We start from the raw sequence: 21,714 nt of genomic DNA on the forward strand, positions 1-21,714 counted from the left end.
TTTAATCAGAGGAGCCAATAGCACCCCGGCACTGATCTCCCCCAGTGACCACACACTCTCTCATAATTTCCATCAAAGAATGGATTGTTCTAAGCACAAATTACTTTATTTTCTTTCCTTTTGAAGAAATAGGGAAAATATTTCAAGTGTATGGGTATACCAATTTCAGGTTTATCCTAACCTGCATTTACTGGTATCTCAGAGGGAAAGAAATATGAGAGACAAAAAATGGTCCCAAATACCCCATTTATAGGGGAATGAGTCCACTTTACTGTAATCCTTTCATCAGAAGTCAGACACCACATCCCCCTCCTCATTTATTATGTAATGCCAAACACTGAAAAAATTCTCTGAACATTCTGTTATCTTTCCAGCTCAGGTACAGATGTCAGAAACAATAGTATGTGTGAACAGAGTTCACACCAATTAATATCAAAAGTATACTTTAAAATGTAAAGACTAGCTCTGACACCACCCAAGGCTAGTCCAGATGGCATTCAGATTTTACAATGATACAGTTCAGCATCAGTATTAAAAAATTAAATAATTTCTCTCCGTTCCTGTTCACAGACCACGATTTGGAACAAGGTTGTCATCCTGCTTGCAATTTCCTGGCAGAAAGACAAACCATGCTGAAAATTTGCCCCAGGTTGAAACCTTGATAATTTATAGCAGAATTCAATCTGAAATTTGTCACTCTTCTCTTAGCTATAAAATACATCTTAAGTAGTAATAATACATAAAAGCTCACATTTTCTAATGGTTTACAAATATTACACCATGAAGCAAATGTTTACCATAAAGACAAAATACAAAGAAAAAAATCTGCGTCTTTGAATACCATTAATAAAGACCACTTCCCTCTGAAAGCAAGCTGGGTTCTTATTTTACAGCTTAGAGTAATAATATGTATTATAGTCTACTAAACAGCAAGTTTTAAGTTATGATTATGAGTTAGGAGGAAGCAAATAATACTTGAGAGATGAGAAAGTCTGAATGAATTGCAAAAGCCCAAAGTAAAATCCTGTTGAGCTGGAACAGGCCATGGATTTACTCAAAGGAATGCCTGCTCTGTCTTTGGGCAGCGGGACACCTCTGACCCACTGAACAGAGCTGGCTTTAAATGGGGCATTTCTGCTCTGCCCCTCCTGGGCAATACAGCCCTACCCAGGAGCAGGGGATTGGGTCAGCTTTACTGTGGTTCTCAACACCCACAGGTACAAACATTATTAATGGTCACATTACCCTGGCCTTTATAAAATATGATGACAGTGTGTACACCTTGGTGGTTTCTGGCTACAGCAGATTCAAGTAGAATTATCTTTCATCTAAGAAATTTCATTTTTATAGGCATGCATATAGAAAAGAACAATTAAAATTCTCCTTCCTTGCTGCCCTTGCTTGGATTCAAACATTTGGTTATTAACAGAAATTGTACGTGCAAATCCTTCCTTTTACTGACAAAGGTATGTCCTTAAGGAGTAGTCAATTTTTCAAGTGGCTTATATTACTTACCTGTGTGGTAAAATGTGAGGAAAAACAAAAGCACTCCCATGAACACATTACTCAAAAAGGTGACAACTCCACAGCTGATTCCTTCTGGAACAGGGTAGACTGTCTCCACAAAGAGCTCAAAGAATATTGGTACACTGCTGTTGAGGAATATGCCCAGCAAAATGCAGGATGTGTACAGTGTAGCTATGACAGAAACAAAAACAGTTATTAATTTCATGCTGGTATTTTCCCCTCCTATTCAGAGCTGCCAAGAATACTAATATTTGAATAACCAAAAAATGCATAATCTTATTTTTATCCTCTGTGTAGCAAAAAGAACATCACATCCCACTAGCTTTAGGAAGAATGCATGCATTGATTTGTGAAAAAAAAGTCAGAAATAATGATTGATTTATTTATCTATTTATTTAAACAGAATCCATGAAGATACATTCAGTGATTTGGACTTCACTTGTAAGTAAAACAAACAACAAAATTGTGAATGCAAAGCATCACCTACAGTTTAATTTACCTCTGAAACAAACAGAAAATATTGTCCTACAAACAATTAGGACAGGGAGCAATTAATGCACCAAATTGGAAATGGACATAGATTAACCTTTTGACTTAGCTCTAAAGGTCAAAACTAATTTTGCTTCCATTTTACAAATAAATACTAATGATCTACCAGCTATCAAGACATTAGTATTCAGCACAGCCTGAGCTGCAACATCCCTTCTGGCTTCAAAAGGAAATGAAGGGCACCCAGCTCCTGACAGGAACGGGACAGATTTGATAATGCAGATTATTTGCTGCTGTACAACAAATTGTTTTTCTTGTACAAACCAACAGAAAAATGTGACATTTCTTCAGCAACCTCAGCTATTTTGTTCTACAATTTCTGCCAAATACTTCACAGTACTTAATACAGAAGCTTAATATACTTATATTATCATTTAATAAACTTATTATAGCTATTTCTGGACTAAAAAAACCCAAACAAACAAACAAAAAAAACCCCCAAACAACCAAACCACAAAACTTCACAAAAATTTAGTATCTGTTTAAAAATTTAAGTAAGTTATTTCTTAGTGCTGTCTTGGACAGAGAAAATTTCCTGACTTGCAACCTCAATAACCTGAGGTTACTGACCAAGTAAAAAGAAGAAGGAAATTATCAGAAAGCTTTAAATAACCAGAAAACTTTGGAATAATTTCTGAGGCTTCTACCAAAATACTACAAAAACCTAAAGAAAAAATATTTCAAATACAAAAGTGTTATGAAGTCAGAGGTGAATTATTTATAGTGTCTTTTCACTGCGAAAAGATTCTACAGCACAAAATCCTTAGAAAATTTTTTCATAGAAATATATATATGTGTACATATTTCAGTTTAATTTACACTCTTTTGTCTTAGAAAGAGGAGAACAGAAACAGCTCTGCTTCATCTTTTGTTAAGCACTGCTCAAGCTTTCAACTGAGAAACTGCTGGGAAGCAGGAAATATTCAGCTTAAAAAAATTTTAAAATTAGCTTTTTAAAATATAAAAAAAATCAGGGAAATCAAATAGATTGAGAAGCAGAAAGGGCTATCTATTACATCCTCTATTTCATGTGGTTTGCTTCCAAGGCACAAGGACATTTCTTTTTCAAAAGAGGACTTGTTGAGACAGGAAAAAGGAGGGAGAGCTGGCCCCACTTTTTTGAGCATACCCCAGTACTCTGAGCTGTTAAGAAAAACAAACACATGCAACACCAAATAAAAGCAACCCCCTCAAAAAAACCATGGTAGCTTTTCCTATTGCTGAATTCTCCTGTCATAAGCTGCAGAATAAATCAAAGAAATTGATGCACGATATGTCCAGGAGTTGTCAGAGAGGAAAGAAAAAACCCCATACAGTGTTAGGATGTTCTTCCTAATGCGCTCCTCCAGCTAACACTGAAGACCTGATTCCCTAGTTACAAGATCCATAGATTTTTGCTGCAAGTTCTCACCACTATTTAAAGTTTCATGAGCCACTCTTTGAACTCCCTTTTACCTCAAACACTGCTGCATATTGCTCTAAATCTCTCTAACTGCTGTCAGGTGTAGCCAGAATATCCAATCACGCTCAGTGGTTTGCAATTTTTGTATTGGCTTGGGAGACCAACACATAAATGAAATAGAAAAATCTCTTAAGACAAATGATCATTTGCCCCTTATTACTACACTCAGTTGAAGATGTCTATAGATAGACTTGTAACTTCTAGAGAACATTTTCAGAACCTCCCCCAAAGAAGAGAAGGTGGCACCCAGCTGTAATTCTGTATCCGAAACTCAAAGAGCAGAAATAGTTGAGAAGCTGCTGAAAGCCACAACAGCGCCATTGAAAGTGGAGCATTGAGCAGGCTGTCAGAAGCAACATCTTCCAGAAGGAGCAGCAGCCAGGAAAGGGAAATCATACCTCTGAACAGAGACAATGTCTAGACATATAATTTCCAGAAACATAGAGTCACTGAGATGAAAGCAAAAATTAGCAGCCATTTAAAGACTTCAGATTTTGTTTCATACAGTAGGTGCCAAGGTTTCCATAAAATGAGAAGAAACCTTCAAACTAGATTTTCTAGTTTAAAATATGCCAGTTGAATTACATCATTGCTGACCACTCACTGCAAGGTATTAAGATGAAGAGACCTCAAGTGAACAAGGGCAGTAACTCTGTACCTCAGAAACAACACCCTCAAATTTCTTGTCAGGACACTCACAGGAACACACCCACTGGCACACATCTCACACTTCCACACTGAGAGCAGCAAAGCAGCTTTAGCATCAGCCTTTGGCTGCCCCAAAGTATTGCCTGCCTTGTGTGTGCACACCAAGAACTGCCAGCTGAGTATCAATGAGAGCACCTCAGCTGAGATCACAGGTACCACTGATAAAGCAAGGTCTCTGGAGAGGTACAGGTACACACATCCTTGGAATTAATAAGCAGAAATGTCACAGCAAAAGGACAGACAGAATGTAGCATCCAGTAGATGCCAATTTAAGTTCTAACATCTAATGGAAATGATAGCTTTTAATTGGGAATCACAAAAAGAAGTTCTGAAAATGAGGAGTATGTGCACATCTGAAAGCCTTCTTTAAATGGCACATTTAAAAATGCTTTTTATCTCATGCATCTGTTAATCAACCAGTGTTATTCTGAGTGCTATACAAATAAGCTTATTCCAGTAATTTAGCAACTGAGTCACAAATCCAATCGGTCAGCTAGACAGGAACTCGAAGATAAGATACACAGTTCTAGAACAGTAAGTCCCAGAAACAAGTAAAATCAGAGTTCAGAAGTGGTTTTTGTTTTTTATTTCACACACTAAACAGTGTATCTCATATTCCAACTCGTGGGTGACAGGACAGCAGGGAGATACCACCTATTAACAGGGACCACTTCCTTTCCATCACAGAGACCTTGTGCTGAACGAACACAAACAATTACCACAGTTTTATATTGCAGAGGAACAGCTGCTCAAGTTACAGCAAATGTTCTTTCAATTAAGACAATCTTAATGACAGTCCTTGGAAATGAATATAAGGATCTGAAAGCACTGACAAAAGAAAAAAAAAGAGATGATTCACCAAGAAGCTAACATTATGTCCTAAACAATAACAACTAACTTGGATAGGCATATACTGGAGAAGTGTGTCATGCTGCTACTATTGAAAAAAAATCACTTTTTCTCAGGAAAAGGAATTAATTACTTGCCTATGAAGTTATGTGCAAAGTTTATATCCAAGACAACGGCAGCTATGGACATCAACAATGGAACTGGACTAGGTTTCTTAAAACATGATATTAATTGAAATAGTTTAAAAGATGTTTGTGTGCATTAAGCAGCTATTTCTCAGGTTGACCACTGCAAAAAGATCAGCAAAAGCAGAAAACCCATCCACAGCACAGCTGTTTCAGAGAACTGGCAGGAGCTGCTGCAGCACGAGGCTCAAGCCATGTTTCATCATGTCATGTTCATGCTTGAGGTATGAGCTAACCCTTGCTATTCCCTCAGCCCTCATTCTGCTGGCCAGGAAGGAAGCAAGGAATAAAATGTGCCTTGATAATAGCACTAGAGATGTTACCAGTTAGATGACTTGGGACTGATGGTGATACAGTGGCTTAGCAGAAAGAGGAGAAAAAGTGGCAAGAAGGAAGGCTAAGGCCTGACTGGCTTATCTCCTACAGGCCTTAGCTACTGGATGGCAAATACATGCCCACATCCCAGAAAAAGACTTTCTCTTCTCCCAGCCACAAGCTGTGGCAAAAGCTTTCTACCAATTAAAAAAAAATGGTGGGGGGGAAGCTAGGAATTCAAACAGGGAAGTGATTTAAATTACAGCCTTCACGTGGTGTCCTCAGATGAGCTTGCAATCCAGCAGGAGGAGACTCAACTATCTCTGACATACAAACAATTTCCCAGAATTTTCCAGGACATTCTGCAACACGTTTCATTATTCCATCACTAAATGTATAACTACAGAGCCTGATCCAAACCCAAATGAAATTGATGGAAGGACCTCAATTGATGTGACTAGTTCTTATCAACCACTGGCACCCGTATCTTGGCTGATTTTTAACAAAGAATATGAAATATTACCATTTCTTAAAAAAAAAAAAAAAAGCTTTCAGATAAATTTACACAGGAAATGCTGTATCACATGCAAGCAAGTGGTACAGTATCTCCTTCCAAAGTCCTCTGCCAAAATCTCTTGAATTCTGTGCATTTTGTAACAGTTCTCTTCTGAGACACTCAGCCAAAACACACACAAATTTTATACAGATAAACAGGAGAGTAAATACAATGGAAGATATTTTCTGGGAAGCAGCACACAATTTAAAGCAAAACCTACGGAGATCTAGGGCACTTTGTCAGTGCCCATTATAACTGTATTCCAAACATCAAAGTGAAAGGATAATGCCTCATGTGGATGCAGACTTTGTTGACTTCAGTGCTTCAGTATCCCCATGACCAATCTGAACAATTCAAGTTAGTTCCTGCCAAAATCTAAAGTCCATTAAAGTAGAATGAAACCTCCCTATAATCTAACTCTTGCTACTGGCCATGGTAAGAAAAGTCATGGAAGAAGTAACCCTTAATTTTTCAATGAGAAATGTGACTCCCTTAAGGTAAAACAATAAATTTTACTGTAATTCACTTATGGGAATGAAAAAACACAATAGAAGAAAGATGTCTCTGTAGTGCACATTTATAACATCAATATTTTTCATTGCCTGGATTTCCATTCCAGCACGCACTGAGCAAATTGCTATCTCATGATATAGTTTTGAAAGTAACCAAAAATCTGATCAAATTTTATTTGTTCTACATTCTTCTCATGAGAAAAGCAAGTGGAACTTGCTTAGAAAGCAGAGCATTCAGTTTTGAGAACTAAGAAGTGGAAAAATTACTGAGTAAGCCTCAAGAAATGAAAGAGGGCTGGAAATTACACAATATTTGAGTTTTACTATTGATGGATATTTAAAGTGCTCAGATTCATAGATATTGATCCCTGAAAGGCTCTTCCCAAATTTCAAGCACTGTATACAATTAAACAGTGTTTTTTGAAAGAAAATAACCCCCTAAATTACTTCTTTAAGCACTCTTCTATTTGTGAAGTTAAAGAAGCTGTCAGCAAAACAAAGTTCATTATTCCCATCTTATGAGTGGGAAAAGCACAGCAGGATTTGGGGTAATGATTTGCCCAAAGCCCTAAGCAGGTTAATGTTTTTCAGGCCACTGTTTTATCCTCTGGGTTCCCCTGCCTTACATTTACCAAGCACATCTCAGAAACTAAACTGAAACAATAAACCAATCAGTATTACATTATTAAAACCTCTCTTCTTCTGTGCTTTGTAGATGAGGACAGAGAGACAGATGTGTTTACAATGTTCAATCTGTTGAACCTGAAAATAAAAGTGTGGGCTGCTTAACCTAAATATAGTCATCAGCTTATGGAGTTGCCACCATATTCAGTGTCTGCCATGCAGTACTAGAAAAGATTTTATAAAGCAAACTTCTGCCGAATGTGCTCATAAATATTAGAATATTCTTGATATGCTACACTGAAAACATTCAATCTGAGCTGCAAGCAACTAGTGTTGCATATCAATTTTTGGAAAATGCTAGTATTTGTATCCAGAGATTCTACCAGCAATACAAAGTGGCAAGATACTGAAACTGGCAATACAATGCCTTACGCAATTATTTTGGGTCGAAGTATCCCATTGTACATAAATTCACATAATGAAGTTCAGTACAAAGCAAACTAACAATGAACTTGGCAAAGAGAAATAGATCAGCAGCTGCACTGAGAATTCAATGGAGAAAACTATTTTAATGCTTGATGTGTACATAAAATTGTCTTTGAAACTGAATGCAAACAATATACATTAAAATTAAAATTTCTTAAAATAAAATTCAAGCTTGCTTAAAATATAAACCAATTCCAGAATCAAGGTTTTTGGAGAGCTGTGATTAGCTGATGAGAGGTGTTTTAGACAGATGATATAGTAGCTGGCACTGTATCACTATTGCCTTGCTTTCTTTTTTGCCCGCACTGGCTGTTATAGTTCCTATATACAACTCTAAATACACTTTTTATAAAGTCTTTTGGAGTTACATTAAGAAGTCAGCAAATGACACAAAACTTGTCTTCCTCCATGGGAGGAGGAAAAATGGAGCGTATTATGCAAATATGAAGCAATGCAGCCATTACTCAATAAAAACAATCCTAAACAGTATAATTTAAAACCACAAATGCAGTCATTGATTTTTAATAACTGCATTAAAGGTCTCCATTTTAAGTAATTACATTTTGTAGGAAATATCTTTAAATGATGTTGTTCCTATTTAAAAGGAATTAGGAGAATATTATACAACAAGGTGAGGAAAATATATTTTGCTGTGACCATTTTTTCAAATACCTTCCCTGCCCCAATATTTAAACCAGACATAACTAAAACTGCCACAAAGAACACCAATTAAAAGAGGGCTTTGGTTTGCTTGTATTTTAAAAACAAATATTTAGAGATTTTTTTCCTTTTCTTTTAGGGTGAATAATTGGCCAAACTCTCTTATCTTTTTTATGCTTCCATAAAAACACATCCACCTACTGCTTGCTCTGAGCCCAGGTGAGAGACAAGCGGAGGGTTTTCAGAAGAGGGAGGTGAGCTTATCCACATGCTAAAGGAAAAGACTGGATTTGGACCTGGGGAAACCACTGTCAGGGTCTGCCTATAGATGCAAACTTTATTAATGGATCAAGCAGCTGTTAGGTGAGATACAGCAGCCAATGATGATGCCATCTAAGCAGCCTCCATCTCTGTGGTGAAGCCTGCCTCAACACCTGTGCCAGTACAAAGGCTCCCACAAGGTGTCTTGTCTCCTCCCCAAAATGACAGTCCTGTCCTCCTGTGGAAGAGCTGCCTTTTAACTGTACCAGCAATCCTTCAGATCATGTGGATATTTCAGCAGTTCTCAGGTATTGCTGAACACTTGTGGCTTTGTAGGGCAAAGCCTGACTTGTTCAAGAGAACAACACTGGAGGCAGGCCAAGAGAGGAGGGGGAAGTCCCTCCCAAAACAGGAGCTACATGACTGGAAGGAAAAACCTCTTTGGGAGATCAAATGTACACCCCCACAAATTTCCATGTCAGTTTTGAACCCCGTTTGCTCTGCCTCAGCATTTGAATAAAGCTGAAAGTGTGGACTGAGATCTATCACTGGCTCTGTAGCACTGCCAAGCCCAACACCTGTGCTCTTTGCCACAGGACAGGAGGAAGTGGAGGAGCCTGAGAACCTTCTGTCATCACCAAAACCTGCCTTGAATAACACAACCCCTGCTTTACAGCAGTGTCCAGTGTCACCTGCAAAGTGGCTCTAGAATGAAAAGTGTTTTATGGACCTTGCCTGGAAGAAATGAAAAAAAAGGAAAGAAAAGAAAAGGAAAGAAAAGAAAGAAAAGAAAAGAAATTCGGGAAGAAATGAAAAGAAAAGAAAAGAAAAAAGAAAAGAGAAAAGAAAAGAACACTAGATAAAAAAACAAATCAACCAAAAAATTTAAAAAACTATGAATGAGGGAAAAGCCCCACAATGATATCTGCTTTTGTTCTGCACATCTTCAAGCTCTACAAAACACACAGAGAATAACTACTTGGCAGTCCACTGTCAACACCTGCCCACTGATATGCAGAGTGACTTCCACCTGTACCAGCTACAACTAATCACTTCCAAAAGCTGCCAGCCCACAGCCTGCATTTGACCTCCTAGATTTGTACTCCAATACACTCTACATCTGAAACTTTTAATTAAAAGGAGAAGAATAAAAAGAAGTTCATCCAAATCAATTCAAATGTACCGTTTCTCCCAATTACTGTGAATGCAGAGGTCATCATCATGTTGCATCATTACACTGAGGAATAATCTAGCATGAAGTCCTATAAATTAGCTTAAATAGCTTGTGTGTTTTCATCCATAACAGCATATTTCATAAAGATATAGCACTGCTTTTCTGTGTGCAAGGAACTAAATTGAACAGGCACATTACATCTATTTTTTTAAGAACTTTAATGAGAAAAGCCTGATAAGAACCTTCCCCCACCGCATATCTATGAAATTTAAACAGAAGAAAAAAGAGATCTTATTTTCTGGCTGCATGTTAGAGTCTGAAGCTTTAGACTGCCTTTTTTTTTTTTTTTTTTTTGAGGAATGCACCACATTCCTGACACTTCTATTCAGAACAACCTTCTGTTTTAAAGAAAAGGGTTCAGTATTTACAGTGGCATATGTAAGAAAAGCACTGACAGAAAAATCTGATCTCTAATTACAACTTAACCTAAGGAATCATCCATTTTAAGAGAAATAGTAATTGCATGAGAAGTACAACCCAATCCCTGCATTTGAAGCAAGGGATGCTAGTTTAGGACACTATATATCAAACCACAAATACCCTACCTACTTTTATGTCCTGACATTGGATGACCTTTCAAAAAAAAAAAAAAAAACCCAGCACAATGCACCTACATGCCATAAAAATAAGAATTCTTATAGAACCTATGTTGCATGCCGAATTCTTTACCAAAAAACCAATAAAATAAAGTCAGAGAGAGCTCCATCAGTTTTGTTTTGGAACACTGGTGAGTACATACATAATGACTTTCCCCTCTTGAAAGGTTTCTGCTTCATTCTTATGCATAGACTTGAAGGGTCATTTATGTGTTTGGTTTGTTGCATCAATTCAGAGGATAGAGTTACTGTAAAAATTTACATTACTGCAGGCTTGTAGTGATGAAGCAGGCAAGCATGAGAAAAAAGCTTTTATTGCTTTTATTTTAGATTTGATGGAAATGTGTAGTCATTTAGTATGACAACAGCCATCATGAAATTTGATTTGTTTATTGATTAAATTATGTTTTATTTAAGCAGAATTTTTGAAAGCATTGAAATTTCAAGATAAAGCACAAATTTGACCTATCCATCCAGATGGTGTTGCTCCTGAATTGATCATGTATTTCAATTTGCTGTACCCACTTTAGTTTATAGTTGTGACATTTGCACTGCACCAAGGACACTTACTGAAACTCAAACTTAATTTGAGTAAAACACTACTCTATATACTGCTCTCCCCACCAAACTCTTTTATTAAAAATGGGTAAAAAATAAGTTTTCGTATCTCCTAGAATGCATAAACTGCTTATAACAGAGATGGCCCTTCATTTAAAATGGATTTATGGAATTCTTTACTAAATAAATATATTTTTTAATATTGATGACTTAGGTTGTACTGTAACTTGCTAGTCTGTTGAATGTCTTGGAATCACAGGTGGATCAGCCCTTTGGTGCATAAAATAAGGTGAAGGACAGATTTTTAAGAATTAAGCAGTGCTAGCTTTCAACTAAGGGTACAGCTCGCTGGCAGCCCAACTAGACCTCTGAGCTTTTCCCCCACTCCTGCCAACAGCTTTTTTTCCTGTCTTTTTGAGGCACAGACTGAGTTAATTTTGGGCTGGAAGAGTTCCCTGAACCTGCATGCAGGTGCAAAAAAAGAGGACAGCACCATGCAGGGACAGATTTAGATGGCTGAAAACACTATGGGTCACCTTGGTTTGAAATGCACCATGAGATTCTAATAACTAATGCAAGTTTCAAACCCCTAAATTCCCAGACGTCACTGTTTCTTATATGCAACACTACTCTCATTCATCTGATTTTTCTTGATTTATTTCTCACTTCAGTTATTCCAAAGGACTCAAAACAGAAAAACACTTAGTCCCCAAATCAAATTTAAATGTGTATTCAGGGTTCCTGTTATTGGGTTTTTCAAGTTTTTAATCTTTTTATTGAGTTATTCAAAGCAGTGAAGATATTTCAGGTTCAACAGACTTTCTAAACGTTTGGTATTTGTTTGGTTTTTTTTTTCTTCTCAGAAAAACTACTATATTACTGAAGATACCAAACCATGTTATAAGATATTGAAGACTGCAAATATTTGACTGCAATATCAATTATAAAGAACAGGAATTAAAATCATTGTCAGTACCTGTGGTTAAAGGCAGATGAGTGACAGTAGTTAGACAGGTGAGAGTGAACCAGGTTGATGCTAATGTTGCTCCAGATAAAAGCAGCAGCAGTATGAACTTCAGCATGCCCCTGATAAAATCTGCAAATCTAAAATAAAAACAGAGCAGTACAAATGCTGATTTTCATATCATTTAAATGGGATACTTGACAATTAATTCAGTATATTGTCATTAAACATTCTGGAGACTATAGAAACAATTTAAAAGTAATTTCTAATTTTCAGAAATAGAAAAAAGGTAATTTTATAGAATAGTGATATTTCTAGCAGTCAAGCTGAAGAGCCATGGATTTTTTAGCTGTCACAAACAACCAAACCAGAACAATTCTCAAGCAATTCTCAAGGCATCAAATGAAAACACTGGAGGAGAGGTTTTTTCTCTTCTGCATTTGTTGGACACAATATCTCACCACTACTTCCATCGCTGTTTTGTCAGCATTTGCCAGCCTCCCTTGGCAGACACAGAGCTCCATTAGCATATGAGGAGGCTGCCGCGTTTCATTCAAGACATAGTTAAGTGTCAAGATTCATTCCTGTGGGAAATGGAAAAACTCCAAAAGAGTCCAAAGAATCCCTAGTTGAAGATGACAAGGAACAGCTTCTGAACCCTTGGATGCATTGGTGAAGAAGCTCGTGGTGGCTTAGGCAAGGAAGGAACTCCTTACACAGGGGGTCAACTCCACCAGAGGCTGTTTTGGGTTGAAAAGTTCCAGAAACCACAAGCTTGGTGCTACTCCTCTTCTACACAGACCCTGCTGACAGACTGGGAGAGGATAGCCCCACAAGTCCTTGGGCAGTCTGGCTGTTATATAGAGGGAATTATGGTATTTATACCACCTGATGGTACAACTGCTTTTTTCATCTTTTTTTCCCCCTTTTTCTTTCAAGGAGACAGAATGAGCAGTGCTCATGTGGCATAATTATCAGTGCAACTGCTCTTTTCAAAGGGTATGTCAACCTAACTACTGGGAAAGATATATTACAAAAGGCAATGTTATTTATTCATGAGTAATTTTCTATAATCTCCTGCTTAGGAGATTTAATTTTGGGATGGACAGGTTAGGTATGTATTTCTAAAGCATATCTTCTGCCCCCTTGACAGGCTCCTACCTTGATTAGGCCAATGGCAGCATAATCCACCTAGATTCATCCAAGATGAAATTTGCCTGTCTACCAGTTTACTGCCTTCTCTGCCCTGACAAAGATTACTCTATAAGCAGATACCTTATAGTTTACTTGATAAAACATGAAATGATGCCAAAATTTTGAGAATTTCCAAATACAGCGTAAGAGACGTCGGAGTAGTGCACTCAAACACTCTCTGCTCACCCAAACCAACCTCTTTCCTGGTATTTTGATTCTCCCCATGCCTGAATTCCACATTGAATTTAGCAGTGAGGAATTCAATAAGCAGTAGTGGGAGATCAATGCTGCATATAATCTGAGAAGTTTATGACTGCAGTGTTCAAGTGGCTTATGCATTCATCTCCAATAGCCAGAGGTCAGCTGCTGCTGGTGGATTTTTTTCTAACAATCTGATCGAGGAGTCAGGATCGCCTCACTGGTTTGCCAGTGAGTTTCTTTAATTATTCTTTGGGATCACTAGGGTCAAAATCAGCAATTTTAAAAGCTTTGCAGAAGGATCTCGAAGTGTAAACTTCCAGCTTATTCCACAGAGACTCCAGCTTTGCCTGCTGGCAGACAACATCACTGTCCTTACAGGCAAGGGCAGTGATGTAGATCCTGTCTAATGAAACAATGTGAGAAGTATCAGCCTTCTAGGAGGGACTACAGGTCTGGAGGTGATCTCTAGAGGATCCTTGGTGTCTATCCCACCACCAAAGATATGTGGGGATGAGAGGCTGGTATGCATCTAATCCATTCATGACAGCTAAGTGGAGAAAATACCTACCTTTACCAAGCAGCTGCAACTCTTCCTGACACAAAGATCCCAGTTTGGGTAGCAGTGTGCTCCAAAGAGCTCTCAGATATCACAGAACTCCAAAAGGGTCAAATGTATCCCAAAGTACAGGTTTATTCAGCTATTGGATTCAGCCAGCAATAGAAATAATAGAAAAAAATTACATAATAACCTAGCCTGAACTTAGTAATTGAAGGACTTCTGTTTCTTGTCTGGTTACAGGAGAATAAAGAAGACTCTAAACCTAGTCTACTCTTCATAATACTTGCTTCAATCAAAAAATATGAGAAATTACTTTTATCCTCAGACCCTGTACCTGATTTCAAACCTCTGTTCTGCATAAATCCTTCTGTATCATCTAGCATGTAAGGAATTGCCTGCAACTGCTAAAAAACTAGGCACAACAGCAGAGAAGGTGTATACTTTGCCAGACACACACCTCTGAGCCTGCTGCGGGTAGAGTCTCCAGCCTCCCAGCAGATCCAGCCTTAGGTTGTATCCTGCAGTTAAAATCACAAACCTGCACTGCTGACAACACTGTCTGTTGCTAAGGAAATTATCACCATGCCATAAAGTTTCAGCATTTTGACTAGATTGCAGGTTAGAAGCAGGAACTGAAACTGAGCTGCAGAGGACAAAACCTCAGAAATATCTCTGATCCTTGGCAAATGTGGGAAAAAAAAATTAAAAATCTGAGAAAAGGGAATAGATTCATGTTTCCATGCAATTATATGAATGCTGCTCTTTGACACTGCTTTTCTTCAAACTAGTAGCATTTGAAAGCTGCCAGCAAAGAGTACAGCACCTACCAGCTGCCCAAAATAGGCCAGGCTTTTCAATGATAGAAATGCATCAAACACATTAGCTAAACATGTAAGTTCATGGCTATCAGGACAGCAGTGGGTGGAGAGTAGAAGGATTTATGTATAATGCTGAGAGAAACTTGCAGCATTTTGAAAACTAGATAGATAAACAAATTTCCAAACTGGGCATTACTTTAAAATCAGATGATTTAACACCTACTGTGATGTACACGACCTAATGCTCCAGGGCAAGGCTCAGGTTGTTAAAAATTCTAAATTATAGAATCTGCATTGACAAAAATGGAAGCAGCAAATTCCTAAGATGCACCAATTTTGCTTTAACAAATTAGCAGAAGAAAAAAAGGAAAAAAAAACCCACCCCAAAACTAACAGCTTCTTGAGAGGTGGTTAAGGGAGAGAGCTGCTTGCTTGGCAAATCACAGTTCTGACACTGAAATATATCAACTTGTCAGCTTTGACAAGAATCATTACTTAATTTTCCTAATTACAACTTTCAGCAGATTACAGTCAGACTCATCATTGATTCAACCCTACACAGATAAATGCTGAATAGGCCTAGGAGGGAGAGCCATCCATCAGAAGTGACAAATCACCTTCTCCCTCCCTTTCTGTATGCAAACCCTCCCATCTGAACTGTGCATCACCCAAGTTAGAAAGACATATTTGGAGACAGACTGTTGGTATTTCTTAAATTTACTAAATGCTACAAAATACAGGTATTCAACAAGGCTTGAAATCAATTTTGAAGCAGTTAAAGGGACTGCTTGCATTTCCTGAAGCTAAACCCAAGCAAGTATATTAAATAAATTAATCTACCATAAAGACTGAGATTTGCATGTTGACATAGAGTTTGCAGATTCTCTCCTAGTAAAGTTAAGTGAGCTTCTAAGCTCCACTATTGAAATGTTGCAAACATACTAGAGATTAACTCATGATGAAAAATGGCAGTCTACCTGCTTCAACGCGCAACCTGTGGCATCTGTGTCATTTGCACCAGTTGCTTTTAACCATCTATTCTCTTACAGAGAAAACATTGTATCTGAGCTTGGCTAATCAAAAGCAACTCTTTTTAGAAGAAATCAGGGCATGAACTTTGTTTGGCTAGATGAAGTCCTTTGGCCTGCATCTGGAGCGGCTGGGAGAGAAGCACTTGTTTCTTTTCCCTAGGTCAGGAGTTTTTTCCTCTCCCTGTTGCAGTTGCTAGGCAGCCTGCAAAATGTCAGGATGTGAAACCTCACATTTCTTTATGCATTGTGTACTCTGATGAAGCACAGCAAGTGAAAAAAAGAGAGTTCCAAAAAGAAAAAGAAGAGAGTCCTAAAAAGATCACTCTCTCCATCCACAACACCATGATGATGCAACAATTGCAGATATCTGCACATAGAGTCTAAAGAGTGGACACAGAGAACCCAGGACAATGCTGAGATATCCCAAAGCAAGGGGAACATGTGATTGGTTTTAATCACACAATAAACTCACTGCTCAGGTACCTCCTAAAAGATATTTTCTCCCTCCCACCATCTCTTTTCCTAAAGGGGACCTCAATGAATGAGAAACAGCAGCCTTTTGGAAGGGCAATCCATTTCTTGCTGTTCTACTCCCCATGTCATCAGCTCATGATGGCCAGAGACAGCTGTGTCTGGAATTACAAAAAGCATACAGATACCCATACCATAGCCCATAGGATACAGCAGAAAATAGTTTGCCTATGCAGGAATCCAGCAACCTGCCCAAAATGGGCCCAGGCTGATTTCTCTGTGGAAGAACATAATGTTATTGTGGGTAGGCTGCCTGTGCTACATTCCCTATATCCCTTTGGGAAACAATATGCCCAAAAGTGTTAATGGAAGGAGACAGAAAATAATTTCTTCAATGCTTTCCAAATGTGGTACAATGAGGTTGTCCCTCATACCAGGCAGCTGAATTCACCAGAGCTGTCTTTAAAAGCAGCATACAGGAAGCCATTGTCAGGAACAAGAATCTGACTTCCAAATTCAGGTACATGCATGTGGAGTTCTCAATCCCCAGCAACACCAACGTGGTACAAATTATGGCTTTACTAGAAATACATTATAACCCCAAAAGGAATTCTCCACTTCAAGTTTCTGAAAGATGAGAGAAAACAAGTTCTGTTCTTAAGAGGATAAACTAAATGACAATCACAACTGAAGAAATGGAGAAGGACCTGTAATTATTCCTACCTTGCCATTGCTATGCCAACAACACAACCTCCAACTATAGACCAAAATCCAATCCAGCCTGCATCCACCTGACAGGAAAAAAAACAAAAAACAAAAACATAAAGAAATGTGTTAAAGCTCAGAAAATAAGATGATGTTACTTTCAAAACAAATGCTGTGCAGGAGCTCCAAACTGCTAACAACAGTTCTCTACAATAATCTGAAGTGCAAGGCTTTTTCTGGGAAAGGAAATAAATTCACCAGAAGAAAGTATGACTAAGTAGTCTATGCCCTAAATGTGACCTCTCTTTATGGAATCTGAGTAATGTCCTCTGTTTTTCTATAATACTCTATCAAAAGCTTAGAAATCATCCTCTCCGCACTTCATCTTTTTCACCACGCATGCAGTATTTTTTTCACTAGAGATGCAGCAGCTAACAATACTCCCACTTTTTTACCTACTTCTTCCTTTTTGTTAAAAGGCATGTACAGTTCTGAAAACACTCACCACTGATGGAGAGTCTGCAGGAAGAGTTTTGACAGTTTGGGATGCCAAAGCTACAGCTCATTTTGTTTAAAATTTCAGGGAGTAAAGTGGTCCATATGTATTAACAGCATGTTAAACATAAAAATCTGATAAAACTGCATGCTAGTGAAAAATAAAAACATACCACTTATAAAATAGCTGCTGATTATCAGTCAAGAGATACTAACCTGGCTTACATGAATGGGTGTTAATATCAAATCCAGAACACCAGACCAGCCAGAGAAAACACCCAGTGGTATCGCATAGGCCAAAGCAATCATCAAGAATCGGAAATTGCTGTGAAGATAAAACAACGCCATTAGCCTCAGCTTCTATTAGAAATTGCACCAAGATTAGCCAGGAGAGTAAATCACACCCTCGAATCTATATTCTGCCTATCAAGAAAATCAGCAAAGGTCTGAAGGAGAAGTGAGCCAGGGAAATCAAGAAAGGTATCCAGCCATGCCACTGAATTCCTAGTGGCTGATATGTTGCCACCTTAGCACAGTGATAATAGGAAAAGCCACTCTCTCCACATAGTTCAAAGATCTTTGTAACATGCTGGGCTCATATGTTTCTCATTTCTGCAAGCAATTCTTCCATGCATTGGCATGGGCAACCTACTTAGCCTAAATGTATGTTAGGAATAATAAGCCTTGTGCTTATTATTTATTATTATAAAAGATTAAAAGCTTATTTCAAAAATAAAATCAGAGATTCGTCCCTCTTGAACTGCACTTAAAAGATCAAAAAAAAAAAACCACCAAGCCTGTTTTAATTCTCTTTATTTTGGTGAAAGGCAAGGAAAGCTCTGGAAATGAGACAGATACAGTTGCAAGAGTGAAAAATTTTGACAATTTGAACTGGCAAAAACCAGAGACAGATATAATACTCTAAATAGTCAACATATTTGCTTTTCCTCCCAATTACTCAACCTTTAGTATTCAGTGAAGGTGAAACAGTCAAAGCTGTATCATCATCTTCAATGTACAGAGCTAAACAGGAATTTAACCAACAATTTCCCCCACTCACCATAACTGAAAGCAAATGTGAAATCCTTGCTAAGACATCCAAGTTTTCATCAAAAATGTTTCAAATGGGAAAGAAAATACACTTTGGAATCTGAAACTGTGATATTTTAAACTGAAGAGATTTTATGGTGATTCCAAGGTCAGTTATCCCATGGGATATCTGCGTAACCCGAAACATGGCTCCCTATGGTCTCAAACAATTTACATAAAATTGATCCTGATCAGTACCAGTTCCTTGGCAAGCAGTGGCAATTTGATAGCACACAGTTACAAAAGCCAAGAGGGAGAGAGAGATTCAATTACTCTCCAAAACATTTGTAAGTTTGCAGCTTATGCTGTTTTACTCCCTTAGATGCTCCACACACAACGCAGCAGCCAGTGCTTTCTGCACTGTTCTTTTTCACACATCCTCTTCTTGAATAACATGTTTCTATCCCATGAACATATCCTCCGCTTTCAATATCATTTGTGTCAGATTTATCTTTTAATGCAAAGAAAAACAACACTCAAACTTTCAGCTCTTCTATACATTAGTAGCTCTGAATGCTACTGACAACTTTTTTCCTTTTTTAAAAATGCCATACTCTTATCCTAGCTTATCTTGTACCACCTTGGCATTTGATGCTATTTAATACTATCCATGTGAATAACATTTCAACATTTGTCAAATAAAATAAAAGGGAATTTTGCATGGACCTTATAGAGCCATATTGTAGATTGCTAAGAGGAAACAAGTCTGAATGCACTGTTCTGAAATAACACTTGCTGAATATTCAAAATCTTTGGCTACCTGGACCTCAATTATATTAAAGAGCTACTTTTGAGGGAGAACTTTGTCCTTTACTTGATCAGTGTTTTCTGTGCTGTATTTGTTCTGTAACTCAAGCAACAATACAGACTGTGATGTGGATAGCTGCTCTGTGCCACATCCAACCCCTAGTACCAATCCTACAGTAACAGCTCTGCATGATGACCATCTCCAGGGACAGAGCCTGCTCCCCTGCCTAGTCTTCACAACAAGGAAGGTGACCAGGAGAAAGGGAGCCTGGCAGTGACAGAGATACTGATCACCAGGTGTCATTCTGCCCCCTTGCCCAGCAATACCTCGTGCTGGCTAAAGCCATTCCAAACACACATCTTCAGTAGCAGCTCCACTTTTCATGGCTCCAGTCACTTGTGCACAGCTTTTGCAATTTTGCAATTGCACCACTGAAAGTAGAAAAATGTGCTGTCTGTCACACCATCAGCTGTTGAACCCACACTGTTTTCCATCCTATCAGCAATGACAGGATATCAGAATTAGCCTCTCTGTTAAGCCATTGTGCTGGAATATGAATTGATTTTTCCTCTGTTTTTTTCAGAAACCAAACGCCACTAGAATCTGTAAGACAGGCTGGTTCAGAGGGGAGCCCCATCAAAGTCAGTCATTGTTTTCAGACTAACTTTGACAGTGCCTATTAACATCAGGCACATTCTGAGCAGCTTCCATTACTGGATGTTGTTATTGATGAAAGTGCCATTAAAGCAACAATGATGCATAAAACCCCTGATACAAAATTTCAAAATTGCTTACATAGTCCCTAGAAAATATAAAAGCCATGTAACTGGCTAAAAGCACCTTATTACTTCAAAACAAAAATCACAACACATTTTTTTTAATGCAGGTTTTCAGACTCACCAAGCATTTACTTGTATTAGAATTTTTTTTCCATTGAAGTTTGTGGAATATCCTGAACTGGGGAAATAAAAACAAGTCATATTTGCTTCACCCAAGAAACTGAGATAGGGCACCACACATTTTCTAATAGAAATTCAAACTGCACTTGTCACAGTGTGTGATAGACTGTTAAAATATTTGGGCTTAGCTCCCAAACCATGACCAATCTGTTGTCTCCCACTACAGGCTGAGAAAGCTGGTATCAGGAGATAATCAGACATCAACTAATTGGTACAATCTGTCAGGAGGAACCCTCCAAATCAGAAGGAAGAATCAAGTTCCTAAGAACATCCCCCAAAAAGGGCCCACAGGGGATGGCTGACCTCTGTTGATGGTGTAATAACTCTGCAAGAAGCAGCTCATGCAGAAGACTGCCAAAGGACCAGAAGGCACAAAGGAGTGTGGGAATTGCAAGGATATGATAGATCCCCTTGGTGTCCAAGGAGAAAAGGTCAGTAACTTAAATGGTAAGGTTATGCTATGTTGCCTTATTTCAAATTAATAAAACTGCAGCCTGGTGCAGAAGACAGGGAAATTATGAACATCTCAGTTCTCATGAGTGTATCTGGTGCACTGCTGGGTCAGCCCACCAGCTCACACACGTCCTGAATGCCTCACACACAATAAAAGGAAATCATGATTTCCTGCTACTCATCTGCTGGTAACCTTCAGTCTACACCACCAAGTCTAAAGAAAGGCTCTCTAAGCCAAGATGAAGCCTAGATTAGGTAGGCAACAGAACTTAGAAGCCTAATGAACCAGATGATGGATTTCTCTTGAAGCATGGCAGATACCATTTTCTTTTATAAAACTCCCTTGCATGACAGATTGTTACTGAACAGCTCCCCAAGATAAGAGGGTTTAATGATGAACTGTTGATTATTTCATGTACAGAGGAATGAAGAAGTGCCTTTGATAAAGGGTAGCATGGAAGAATGCAAAACCCGAGGGAAGAGAGATATAATTATCTACCTGTCCACATTTTAAAAAAGCCCTTTTGGTTCTTGGAGACACTGTAAACTATACTCATTATTGAAAAGTCCAGTTTGTTTTCTTAAGTTTCATTGGTTATTGTTAACAGTAAGACAGCTTTGCTATTTACATCCAGACCTTACCAGTATCTCAGGTTCACTGTTTACAACACTTTGCACACGGAATCTAATGGTTATAAAACTCCCAAATGAAGCACTGTCAACTAAAATTTTATAATTTACCTGCAAAGCCAGTTGCTGTTTGGATTTCCGTTCAACAGCAACATTTTTACAACACAGCCCTCAGGCAGGGTCTAACAGCACATCAGCTTGGGTGCAGAACAGCATTCTTGTGTATGATAAGTGTCCTTAAGAGAACTGCTATTTTTTAATACCCTGAATAGGTCACTTAGCAGACTAACCACCCAGCTGTACTCACACCTCCTG

At 38.2% G+C, this 21,714-nt stretch overlaps 1 protein-coding gene across 1 annotated transcript in view; it reads right to left on the bottom strand.

The window, feature by feature from the left end:
* SLC49A4 (solute carrier family 49 member 4) overlaps positions 1 to 21,714 on the bottom strand; it is a 65,522-nt gene that overhangs the window by 3,567 nt on the left and 40,241 nt on the right. Inside the window, exons 5-8 of the mRNA XM_041473025.1 lie at positions 17,737 to 17,845; positions 17,044 to 17,111; positions 12,059 to 12,186; positions 1,516 to 1,698 (exon numbers count right to left, since the gene is read on the bottom strand). Coding sequence (XP_041328959.1) covers positions 1,516 to 1,698; positions 12,059 to 12,186; positions 17,044 to 17,111; positions 17,737 to 17,845 — 488 coding nt within the window. The remainder of the gene's footprint in view (positions 1 to 1,515; positions 1,699 to 12,058; positions 12,187 to 17,043; positions 17,112 to 17,736; positions 17,846 to 21,714) is intronic.

Source organism: Pyrgilauda ruficollis, unplaced genomic scaffold (assembly GCF_017590135.1).
Source record: "Pyrgilauda ruficollis isolate IOZ18807 unplaced genomic scaffold, ASM1759013v1 scaffold3, whole genome shotgun sequence".
Lineage (NCBI taxonomy): Eukaryota > Metazoa > Chordata > Aves > Passeriformes > Passeridae > Pyrgilauda > Pyrgilauda ruficollis.